The sequence below is a fragment of the Rana temporaria genome, chromosome 4 (assembly GCF_905171775.1).
Source record: "Rana temporaria chromosome 4, aRanTem1.1, whole genome shotgun sequence".
Taxonomy (NCBI): Eukaryota; Metazoa; Chordata; class Amphibia; order Anura; family Ranidae; genus Rana; species Rana temporaria.
In genome coordinates this window covers 467754202-467766622 of record NC_053492.1, presented here as the reverse complement: position 1 = coordinate 467766622, position 12421 = coordinate 467754202, and the positions used below count along the sequence as shown (strand labels likewise).

General features: G+C 47.3%; 1 protein-coding gene across 1 annotated transcript in view; it reads right to left on the bottom strand.

The window, feature by feature from the left end:
- The window catches only part of ABCC10 (ATP binding cassette subfamily C member 10), a 58030-nt gene that overhangs the window by 26475 nt on the left and 19134 nt on the right, over positions 1-12421 (bottom strand). Inside the window, exons 6-11 of the mRNA XM_040351741.1 lie at positions 10641-10771; positions 6292-6371; positions 5196-5367; positions 3972-4070; positions 2632-2821; positions 2478-2555 (exon numbers count right to left, since the gene is read on the bottom strand). Coding sequence (XP_040207675.1) covers positions 2478-2555; positions 2632-2821; positions 3972-4070; positions 5196-5367; positions 6292-6371; positions 10641-10771 — 750 coding nt within the window. The remainder of the gene's footprint in view (positions 1-2477; positions 2556-2631; positions 2822-3971; positions 4071-5195; positions 5368-6291; positions 6372-10640; positions 10772-12421) is intronic.

Here is a 12421-nt window from a genome sequence, read left to right as displayed (position 1 = left end):
ACACGTCTCCAGCTCACACAGGTGGGTATAGGGTCAGGTGGTCAGATATTTGACATATCTCCAGAAACCATAGGAGGGTCCCAGCTCAGGTGCTCGGATATGGGACACACCTCTAGTTCAGTTGATTAAATAATGTAAACTAAAGGTGAAAACTGATCAGGTGATAGGATGTGGGAGGTAGTAGGGTAAGGTGACTAGATATGAGAGCTGTAACCTGTTCGTGTGACGGCACGAGGAAGGCGTAAGCTGCTCAGGTGACTGGGTAAGGGAGTTGTCAGCAGGCCAGGTGATAAGACATGGTAGGCAGTAGGGTTGGTGAATGGATAGTGCAAGTGGGTCGTCATATGGCACAAGGGAGTTGTAAGCTGGCCAAAGGATTGCATATGGGAGGTGTCAGCATTCAGGTGATTGGATGGGGGAGAAGTAAGCCGGTCAGGTGGTTGGATGGGGGAGGTGTCAGCTGGTCGGGTGGTTAGATGGGGGAGATGTAAGCTGGTGAGGTGATGGGACATGGAAGGTGTAAACTTGTCAGGTGATGGGACATAGAAGGGGTAGGCTGCTCAGGCGATGGGACATAGATGAGGTAGGCTGGTCAGGTGATTGGATGGGTGAGGTGTAAATTAATTTGGCGATTGGATGTGGCAGCTGATCAAGTGATTGGATAAGGGAGGTGACAGCTGGTCAGGTGATCAGATAAGGAGGGGGAAGGGGCGTCAGCTGGTCAGGGGATTGGATGGGAGAGATGTAAGCTTGTCAGGTGAGGGAACATGGAAGGTGTCTGCTGGTCAGGTTATTGGAGGAGTGAGGTGTCAGGTGGCATTAGGAGTGAAGTGTCATATGGTAAGGTGATTGGTGGAGTGAGGTGTCATATGGTCAGGTGATTGGAGGATTGAGGTGTCAGGTGATTGGAGGAGTGAGGTGTCAGGTGATTGGTGGAGTGAGGTGTCATATGGTCAGGTGATTGGTGGAGTGAGGTGTCAGGTGATTGGAGGAGTGAGATGTCAGATGGTCAGGTGACTGGAGGATTGAGATGTCAGGTGACATTAGGAGTGAAGTGTCATATGGTAAGGTAATTGGAGGAGTGAGGCGTCATATGGTCAGGTAATTGGAGGAGTGAGGCGTCATATGGTCAGGTAATTGGAGGAGTGAGGCGTCATATGGTCAGGTAATTGGAGGAGTGAGGTGTCATATGGTAAGGTAATTGGAGGAGTGAGGCGTCATATGGTCAGGTAATTGGAGGAGTGAGGCGTCATATGGTCAGGTAATTGGAGGAGTGAGGCGTCATATGGTCAGGTAATTGGAGGAGTGAGGCGTCATATGGTAAGGTGATTGGTGGAGTGAGGTGTCATATGGTCAGGTGATTGGTGGCGTGAGGTGTCAGGTGATTGGAGGAGTGAGATGTCAGGTGACATTAGGAGTGAAGTGTCATATGGTAAGGTAATTGGAGGAGTGAGGCGTCATATGGTCAGGTTATTGGAGGAGTGAGGCGTCATATGGTCAGGTGATTGGAGGAGTGAGGCGTCAGGTGATTGGAGGAGTGAGGCGTCATATGGTCAGGTAATTGGAGGAGTGAGGTGTCATATGGTCAGGTGATTGGAGGAGTGAGGCGTCATATGGTCAGGTGATTGGAGGAGTGAGGCGTCATATGGTCAGGTGATTGGAGGAGTGAGATGTCAGGTGTTCAGGTGATTGGAGGAGTGAGGTGTTCAGGTGATTGGAGGAGTGAGGTGTCAGGTGTTCAGGTGATTGGAAGAGTGAGGTGTCAGGTGTTCAGGTGATTGGAAGAGTGAGGTGTCAGGTGTTCAGGTGATTGGAAGAGTGAGGTGTCAGGTGTTCAGGTGATTGGAAGAGTGAGGTGTCAGGTGTTCAGGTGATTGGAAGAGTGAGGTGTCAGGTGTTCAGGTGATTGGAAGAGTGAGGTGTCAGGTGTTCAGGTGATTGGAAGAGTGAGGTGTCAGGTGTTCAGGTGATTGGAAGAGTGAGGTGTCAGGTGTTCAGGTGATTGGAGGAGTGAGGTGTCAGGTGTTCAGGTGATTGGAGGAGTGAGGTGTTCAGGTGACTGGAGGAGTGAGGTGTCAGGTGACTGGAGGAGTGAGGTGTCAGGTGACTGGAGGAGTGAGGTGTCAGGTGACTGGAGGAGTGAGGTGTCAGGTGACTGGAGGAGTGAGGTGTCAGGTGACTGGAGGAGTGAGGTGTCAGGTGACTGGAGGAGTGAGGTGTCAGGTGACTGGAGGAGTGAGGTGTCAGGTGACTGGAGGAGTGAGGTGTCAGGTGACTGGATGAGATAGATGTCAGATGGTCAGGTGATTGGAGGAGTGAGCTGTCAGGTGACTTTAGGAGTGAGGTGTCAGCTGGTCAGGCGATTGGATAGGGGGGATGCAGTTGGTCAACTGATTGGATGTGGAAGGTGTGAGTGAGTGAGTGAGTGTGGAAGGTGTCAGCTGGTCAAGACATCATGTACACAGTATAGAGATTACCTTTTTCTTGTGTTTCACTTTTGGAGACTTTGAGTTTGGGAGAAGCTTCAAGCAAAGCCATGATTTCTTCTGGAGGTCCTGGAATATTACAAGTACAATATCTTTAGTTCCTGGCAGAGGGCAGTATTCGAGGTTGCACACTTGTGTCTCTTACCAGTCTGGATAATTTTCCCATCATCCATCAGGACGAGAAGATCCGCTTTCTCCAGCAGCTCAGTCCGGTGAGTGCAGAGGATCCGGGTCTTGTGCCGCAAAATCCCCAGGATGCATTTCTCCATGAGATGGGAGGCCACATCCGCATCTACTGCAGCCAGGGGGTCATCCAGCAGATAAATGTCCTTCTCCTGAGAGGGAAAAGATGGATCCACATCAATTTACTGACCCTCCACATCCCCTGGTGTACGTTAAAAGGCGGAGCTGTGTACATGAAGAGGCGGGGCTCTGAAAAATCATAGAATAGCACAACCACCTCTTCTTTACAATCCAGTCCCGCTAATAAGAATGAGGGGTGGGGTCTAAGGAGGATTGGGAGGAGTCTATTGGATGGGGCTTATTACATTGCATTAAAACTAAACTCTCTCAATCAACATTAACCATTTTTAATCCTTATGCTACTAGCATTAGTAAATAGATAGGAAGTTATATTATATTTTCTTGTTTTAATCTTTTTTTATTTTTAAATTTCATTAGCTGCTTCCTGGTTTCTGGCCTAGACCAGATGATGTCATACATACCAGGAGTCTTCATGGGCATTTATTTTACTTTCATATGGAGGAGGGGCTTTCTCAACTAAGCACGCCCTCCTGCCTGTACACCTGAGCTAAGGGTGAGGGACTCCAGGAAGTAAATCCTACATGAATCATCTGCCCTCATTCAAGATGGCTGCAGATAGAAATACTGAAATTAAAGCGGTAGTTCACCCTCCTTCACCCCATTATTCCATTACTTTCGGCATCGTAGCGCGAGCTACGGTATGCCGGTCTTAAATTTTTAATCCCCGTACTCACTGTGCTATTGTTGATTGAAGAATCCGACTCCCGGGGGGAATGGGCGTGCCTATGGAGAGGGAGGATGATTGACGGCCGGCTCTGGCACGTCACGCTCCCCGAAGACAGCCGGAGTAGGTCTCGGCTATTCACAGCGCCTGCGCACAGGCTATGCGCAGGCGCCGTGAATAGCCAAGCCTATTTCGGCTATTTCCGGAGAAGCGTGACGTGCCAGGGCCGGCCGTCAATCACCTTCTCTCACCATAGGAACGCCCATTTCCCGGATTCTTCAATCAACGATAGCACGGTGAGTACGGGCATAAAAAATGTAAGACCGGCATACCGTAGCTCGCGCTACGATGCCGAATTTAATTGTCTAATAAAAAAAAACTTTTTTTTTTTTTTTAACAGGGCGAACCCCCGCTTTAAATAGTGTATTCAGTCTGTGGTGCTCAGATACAGTTTCGTTTTGCTTTAACAATGTCTATACAGTTCATTGTTGCCTTACTTGATACACAGCCCGGGCCAGGCTGACTCGAGCCTTCTGTCCCCCACTGAGAGTGACACCGTTCTCCCCAACCTCCGTCTGGTCTCCAGATGGAAATATCTGTAATGACACAATATCTGTAATGACTTATGCTATGAGTAAGCATCACATGATGTGAGCCACCTTTTTCCTGTTGTTCACTTCATTTTGACTGCATCGCTTTGGTTGTTTTTTGGATTTCATTTGTACAATAAAGACATCGTTTTAAGGAGTGTGGCAGTCCAGGATCTTCTTCTATCCAATGACACAATACACTGTGCTCACTCTTAGACCCCTTTCACACTGGGGCGGTGGGTCCGTTAGCGCTAAAGTGCTGCTAGTTTTAGCGGCGCTTTACCGCTGTTATAGCAGCGCTTTTCTGCTGTTATAGCGGCGCTTTTCGGCCACTAGCGGGGCGATTTTAACCCCACGCTAGCGGCCGAAGGATGGGTTAATACAAAAGCGACTTCTCGGATGCCTGCCCAATGTGTGGTCGGGTGACGGACACCTTCTTCCACCTCCTGTGGAGCTGCCCCAAGATACAGGCCTTCTGGTCCCAGGTTGTAAGGTTCCTACACGACACAATGGGATCGCCCATAACCCTAGAACCAAATTAGTGTCTTCTGGGAATTTTCCCTGACCCTGACATTAATACATTTTCTAAAATATTTTTACTAGAAACGCTCTTCTCTGCACGCAAGGTGGTTGCTAGAGTTTGGATGAGACCTAACCCTTCAAATGTCTCGCACTGGATTGCGGAGGTTAACGCAGTCTTGCCGTACAAAAAATTGATATACTCTCATAGAGGTTGTCCTTCTAAATACGAAAAAGTATGGGATAGGTGGCTCAAGGCTGCCAACACCTGTGTATAGTCAGAAGAGCCATGGCCTACTCCTTTTGTTTCGTCTCCTGGTTGACGGGAGATGTAGTATGTGACGGGTGGGGGTGGGACCCCGGGCGACACGCGATGTCAATACCCTGAAGTAACCGACTGTTATTGGTACCAATTAAGTAGTCTCGAATTCATGTTTATACTGTTAAGGAATGATGTCATATTTTTACTGTTAAGAGATACTGCAAGCTATGTTTGATGACTGTCGTTATATCCTTCTGTGTGTAATGTCTCTTTTTTGCTTAATAAACAGACTTTGATTTAAAAAAAAAAAAAAAAACCCTGCCTTGCCCCCAAACCCGTCAGACACTCACACTCAGGTCATCGGTCAGGGCGCAGGCCTCCACAACCTCCTTATATAGATGGTCATTATATTCCTTCCCGAACAGGATATTATCCCTGATGGTGGCAAACTGAATCCACGGCTCCTGCGCCACAAAACCGAAGCCGGCTTCCTGGTGCGACACGTACAGCGTTCCCCGGCGCCTGCAAGAACATAGGAGAAACATATGTGGGAAGGAAACAAACCGCTCCATCAAGAAAGAGAACTCCACTAGATCACAGATATACACTATGGCCCAGATTCACGTAGAACGGCGTATCTTTGTGCGGGCGTAGCGCATCTCGTATGCGCTACACCGGCGTAACATAGAGAGGCAAGAACAGTATTCACAAAGTACTTGCTCCCTAAGGTACGGCGGCGTAGCGTAAATGGGCCGGCGTAAGGCCGCCTAATTCAAAGTAGCAAGGAAGTGAAGCGTGACCCCATATAAATGAAGGGCCGAACGAACGGCGCATGCTCAGATTTACGTCGCATATACACCCTAAGATATGACGGCTCTATGAGTACGATGTGAACGTAACCTACGCCCAGCCCCATTCACGTACGACTTACGTAAACTACGTAAAAAACATACCCCTGCTTTATGTGGGATAACTTTACGCCAGACGTACGCCTTACGTAAACGGCGTAGATTACTGCGACGGGCGTAAGTACGTTCGTGAATCGGCGTATCTTGCTCATTTACATATTCGATGCGTAAATTAATGGAAGCGCTCCTTGCGGCCAGCGTAAATATGCGCCCAAGATACGACGGCGTAGGAGACTTTACTTCGATCGGATGGAGCCAGAATTTAGGGGTATCTTATTTCAAGAATAAGGCGCATAGATACGAAGGCGCATTCGTGGACTTACGCGGAGTATCAGTAGATAACGTCGGGGTAAGTCCTTTCTGAATCTGGGCCTATATTGTCAAAAGTATTGTGACACCTGTCTTTATATGCACATGAACTTTAATGGATCGTTCGTTGGTCTAAATCGTCGCCAACATTAACCAATCACAATCTTTGGTGTTACCTGATCAAGTGAAGAGGAGTGTGACATTACCTGGTAAGGTGGTTCATCATTACCTGGTCAGTTCTCCAGTTATTGCGGCCAAAAGAGAGCTTTTTCCACACCCAACTTTTCCAACAATGGCCACCAGCGCTCCCTGCAAATGAAACGGGGACACAAATATTACACAATTTGTCACATATACCATCTGCTGGCAAGTGGCGGGTGAGCAGCCAGAGACTGCCGCTGTATGGAGGTGCCATGGCTCAGAAAAATGCTGTGGGCTTTGATGCTCATAGACAATCACTCCAGTAGCAGTTTGTGTAGAACATCTCCATCCTACACAACATGGATGTGTCAACACACAGTCTGCCATATGGGAGCCGCCCAGCCAATAACAGCGCTGCACAGTGGCTTTTGAACAGAAGTAATAAATGGGAAACCCCCAAGCCTGTCAGTGAACCCCTAGTAGTCTCATCCAATAAGGTGACCCGTGCAGGCCTATCAGTGAACCCCCAGTACTCTCATCCAATCTGGTGAGCCCTGCAAGTCTATCAGTGAACCCTTAGTACTCCCATCCAATCTGGTGACTCCTGAAGGCCTATTAGTGAACCCCCAGTACTCTCATCAAATCTGGTGAGCCCTGCAAGCCTATCAGTGAACCCTTAGTACTCCCATCCAATCTGGTGGCCCCTGCAGGCCTATTCGTGTACCCCCCAGTACTCTCATCCAATCTGGTGACTCCTGAAGGCCTATCAGTGAACCTCCAGTACTCTCATCCAATCTGGTGACCCCTGCAGGCCTATTAGTGAACCCCCAGTACTCTCATCAAATCTGGTGAGCCCTGTAAGCCTATCAGTGAACCCTTAGTACTCCCATCCAATCTGGTGGCCCCTGCAGGCCTATTCGTGTATCCCCCGGTACTCTCATTCAATCTAGTGGCCCCTGCAAGGCCTATCAATAAACCCCCCAGTACTCTCATCCAATCTGGTGCTCCCCTCAGGTCTATCAGTGAGCCCCCAGTACTCTCATCCAATCTGGTGCCCCCCTCAGGTCTATCAGTGAACTCTCAGTATTTCATGTAGTCTTCTGCTCCCACAGGTCAATTAGTGAACCCCCAGTACTCTCATTCAGTCTGGTCCCCCCCACAGGCCTTTCAGTGAAACCCTAGTACTCTTATCCAATCTGGCTTTATCTGTATTACAACAGGGGTTGTTAGTTCTACATACTACTACTACTACTACTACTAAGGCAGCCCTCTGCATCTGGCCAATGCATGTCTAAATACAAAGCTAAAACAGAATCCAACCTTTGTCTTTTTTATAGTAAAGTTTATTGAACTGGTTTATTTAGCATTGTACATATTATTCAAAGTCATATTGTACCAAGATTGAGCAAAGAGTGTTATCACTGGGTAGGATACAAAAGGTATAAAATGTAGCATTAACTTTATTTACTCATACCTCTGTGGGGCCCTTTCACACGGGCGGGCGAACGGAGCGTCGGGCGTAAATATGCCTAGGTGTGAATGCAGCCTAAGAGTAGCGTCATGTCACAAGCGACACTTAACCACTTAAGGACCCCTTCACGCCGATATACGTCGGCAGAATGGCACAGCTGGGCACATCTGCGTAGCCCTTTAAACCCTGCCGTGGGGTCGCGCGCGCCGCCGGCGCTTGCCACCCAGTCCGAAGCTCCGTGACTGCGGGACCAGCGAACCCGATCGCTGCTGGAGTCCCGCGATCGGTCCCCGGAGCTGAAGAACGGGGAGAGCTGAGTGTAAACACACCTTCCCCGTTCTTCACTGTGGCGCCGTCATTGATCGTGTGTTCCCTGATATAGGGAAACCTAATCAATGACGTCACACCTACAGCCACACCCCCCTACAGTTAGAAACACATATGAGGTCACACTTAACCCCTTCAGCGCCCCCTTGTGGTTAGCTCCCAAACTGCAACTGCCATTTTCACAGTAAACAATGCATTTTTTGCTGTGAAAATGACAATGGTCCCAAAAATGTGTCAAAATTGTCCGAAGTGTCCGCCATAATGTCGCAGTCATGAAAAAAAATCGCTGATCGCCGCCATTCGTAGTAAAAAAAAAAAATTTATAAAAATGCAATAAAACTATCCCCTATTTTGTAAACGCTATAAATTTTGCGCAAACCAATCGATAAACGCTTATTGCGATTTTTTTTACCAAAAATAGGTAGAAGAATACGTATCGGCCTAAACTGAGGAAAAAAATATTTTTTTTTTATATATGTTTTTGGGGGATATTTATTATATCAACAAGTAAAAAATATTGCATTTTTTTCAAAATTGTCGCTCTATTTTTGTTTATAGCGCAAAAAATAAAAACTGCAGAGGTGATCAAATACCACCAAAAGAAAGCTCTATTTGTCGGAAAAAAAGGACGCCAATTTTGTTTGGAAGCCACGTCGCACGACCGCGCAATTGTCAGTTAAAGCGGTGTAGTGCCGAATCGCAAAAACTGGCCAGGTCCTTTAGCTGTCTAAAGGTCCGGGTCTTAAGTGGTTAATGAAGGTACAACATTTAGCAACTCACATGGTTGATGATTAAAACAGACACATCTAAGTATGCAGGGACCTGGGGTAAAGCTGTCCACATAGAGCGTCCTCCTCACCGCCATTGATGTCGTCCCTTCCACAAGCGGTTCAAGCCTCGCTTTCAGATCACTCTACTGCAGGGTAGTCTTCCCGATCACGATTGCAGACTGACAACGGTGAGGAGGATGCGGACAGCTTTACCTCGGATGCCAGCATACTTAGATGTGCCTCTTTTAATTATCAACCATTTGAGTTGCTAAATGTTGTATCTTCATTAAATGTAACCATATTGCTACACTTAGAGGCTCCTCTCTTCTCTTTTATACTCTGGAGCTCCTACTGGATTTTGCTTCTAATCCCCTTGTGGATGGACATTTTATGGTCACACAACTCATCACATTGCTATAATCTTTTTATATGGACTATAAACTGAAGGACTTATGAATAGTTGTGGAACGAATCATTTGAGTTTCCATTATTTCTTATGGGAAAATTTGCTTTAATATGCAAGTGCTTTGGATTACAAGTATGCTTCCGGGAACAAATTATGCTCGCAATCCAAGGTTTTACGGTAATTCAATATACATTTTTTTTTTTTTTTTAAGCGGTCAATTTCTGTTTGGGTTTCAGCACTGGAATTTTCATTTTGGTTAAAGCAGAGTTCCGGCCACAATTTCACTTTTTAAATATAAATACCCCTGTAATACACAAGCTTAATGTATTCTAGTAAAGTTAGTCTGTAAACTAAGGTCCGTTTTGTTAGGTTGTTAGAGCATTTAGACACTTTATAAAATAGAAATTGACTGGGGCCATCTTAAGTGTGGGCATCATGAAGCCAGACTGTATGACTTCCTGGATTTCAGCCTTGCAGATCTCGCACATGCTCAGTGCTGCACAAGCAGTGTAATAGGTTTCAGATCAGGTTTCAGCACCTGTGCTGTCCAAGTCACATGATTCTTCGAGACTGGGGAGTGCACAGACTCCTGGAAAGTTACACCCACTACATTCACAGGAGTCTGTGCGGTGTAGGTTAGGAAGCTTAAGCACCTAGGTGCAGGAAGTGGGAAGATTAACTATTCTGCCTAGCAACAACACTTTGAAGGCATCTAAAAAAAAAAAAAAAATTCTTAAAAGGACTAATGACATTTTTTAAAACTACTGATGTAATGTTATATTTATGGGTGGAACTCCACTTTAAATCACTATTATAGCCAGATTCACGTTGTTTTCCGCGTCAAATATGCAAATGAGCACGATACGCTGATTCACGAACGTACGTACGCCCGTCGCATTTAGTTACGCTGTTTACGTAAGACATACGCCGGCGTAAAGATAAAGCTGGTCTCTAGGTGGTCGCAGCCCATGCAAAAGTATGGACGTCGGAACAAGCGTATCTTTTTACGTCGTCTGCGTAAGTCGTACGCGAATAGGGCTGTGCGTAAGTTACGTTCACGTCGTAGGCGGTGTTCGACGTATCTTAGGCATTCTATCCGACGCATGCGCACTGGAATACGTCCACGGACGGCGTATTCGCCGTACGATCAAAACGTCAATTACCTGGGGTCATGCCTTATTAACATAAAACACGCCCACCTTTTCCCAGTTTGAATTAGGCGCGCTTACTTAGGATGCAAGTGCTTTGTGAATACAGCACTTGCCTCTCTAACTTGCGGCGGCGTAGCGTAAATGACCTGCGCTACGCCGGGAACAAAGAAGCGCTAAGCGCCGCTCTACCTGAATCCGGCTATTAATGTGTATCCAAACCCAAGAACAAAACATGTTATGAAGATCGGTAAGCGCACTCTGCTGTGCGAGATATAAAATCATACAATAAAACAAATACGATCGATCTCTTACCTTGGGAACAGACAGATGACCGATGGAGATTTGCAGCGATTTGGATCTCTCCACGTCGTCCTTAAACGCTGCCCCCCAGGAAAATAAGGCATTCTGCATCTCCACCGCTGTGGCTCCTCCTTTAGGGGGCGCTAAGATACAATAAGAAGGATATTTATCAGGCTGGAGCAGAGTCAGACTTCTATAATCAGCAGAATTTGGAGATGTCTGATAATGCCAAACTGTAATCTCACATTGGTCTTCAATGCCAGAGGTCATAGATCATGGATCTCACGGCGGATATCACTGGCTATGGGGGGGGGATCACTAAACCTCCAATCGGGTCTTGCTACATTTCACATGCGCTGATGACCAATACGGCAGGACCCCATAGGCTTCTTCTGCCTTGCACAGACTGGGGTAGATTCAGTAAAGAATTACGCCGGCGTATCCATAGTTACGCCGCGTAATTTCAAAGCTGCGCCGGCGTATCTACTTTCTGTATTCTGTCACGGAGACTCTTTACCACGTGATCAGCCGTGTCGAATCACGGCTGATCACGATGTAAACAGGAAGAGCCGTTGATGGCTCTTCCTCACTCGCGTCTGACAGACGCGAGTATAGGAGAGCCGATCGGCGGCTCTCCTGACAGGGGGGGGTTTGCGCTGATTGTTTATCAGCGCAGCCCCCCCTCGGATCGCCACATGGACCACCAGGGAAGCCCACCCTGGACCACCAGGGAAGGGCAGAAAACAAAAAATAGGCTGCAAAAAAAAAAAAAAAAAAAGGCTGTAAAAAAATACAAAAAAATAAAAAAAGCATTTAAAAAAAAAAAAATGCCAATCAGTGCCCACAAATGGGCACTGACTGGCAACATAGGTAAATCAGTGTCGCCCCAGTGTCCATCAGTGCCACCCCACATTGTCCATCAGTGCCACCCTACAGTGTCCATCAGTGCCACCCCACAGTGCCCATCCATGCCCAGTGCCCACCTATCAGTGCCCATCTGTGCCACCCATAAGTAGCCATCAGTGCCACCCATAAGTGCTGCCCATGAGTGCCCATCTGTGCCGCCTATGAGTGCCCAGTGCCGCCCATGAGTGCCCATCAGTGCCGCCCATGAGTGCCCATCAGTGCCGCCTATGTGTGCCGCCTATGTGTGCCCATCAGTGCCGCCTATGTAAAAACGTATTTTTGTTTCAAAATTTTCAGTATTTTTTTAGTTGTTGCGCAAAAAAAAAAAAAAAATCGCAGAGGTGATCAAATACCACCAAAAGAAAGCTCTATTTGTGGGGAAAAAAGGACGCCAATTTTGTTTGGGTACAGTGTAGCATGACCGCGCAATTACCATTCAAAGTGCGACAGCGCTGAAAGCTGAAAATTGGCTTGGGCGGGAAGGTGTATACGTGCCCTGTATGGAAGTGGTTAAGTATGGACGTCGTTCCCGCTTCGAAATTTGAATTTTTTACGTCGTTTGCGTAAGTCGTTCGCGAATAGGGCTGGACGTAATTTACGTTCACGTCGAAACCAATACGTCGTTGCGGCGTACTCGGGAGCAATGCACACTGGGATATGTACACGGACGGCGCATGCGCCAATCACGTCAGGTCATCATATATTTACATAAAACACGCCCCCCCGTTCCACATTTGAATTACGCGCGCTTACGCCGGCCCCATTTACACTACGCCGCCGCAACTTACGGAGCAAGTGCTTTGTGAATACTGCACTTGCTCCTGTAAGTTGCGTCGGCGTAGCGTTAATACAATACGTTGCGCCGCCGTAACTATGCGCGCCCCTAC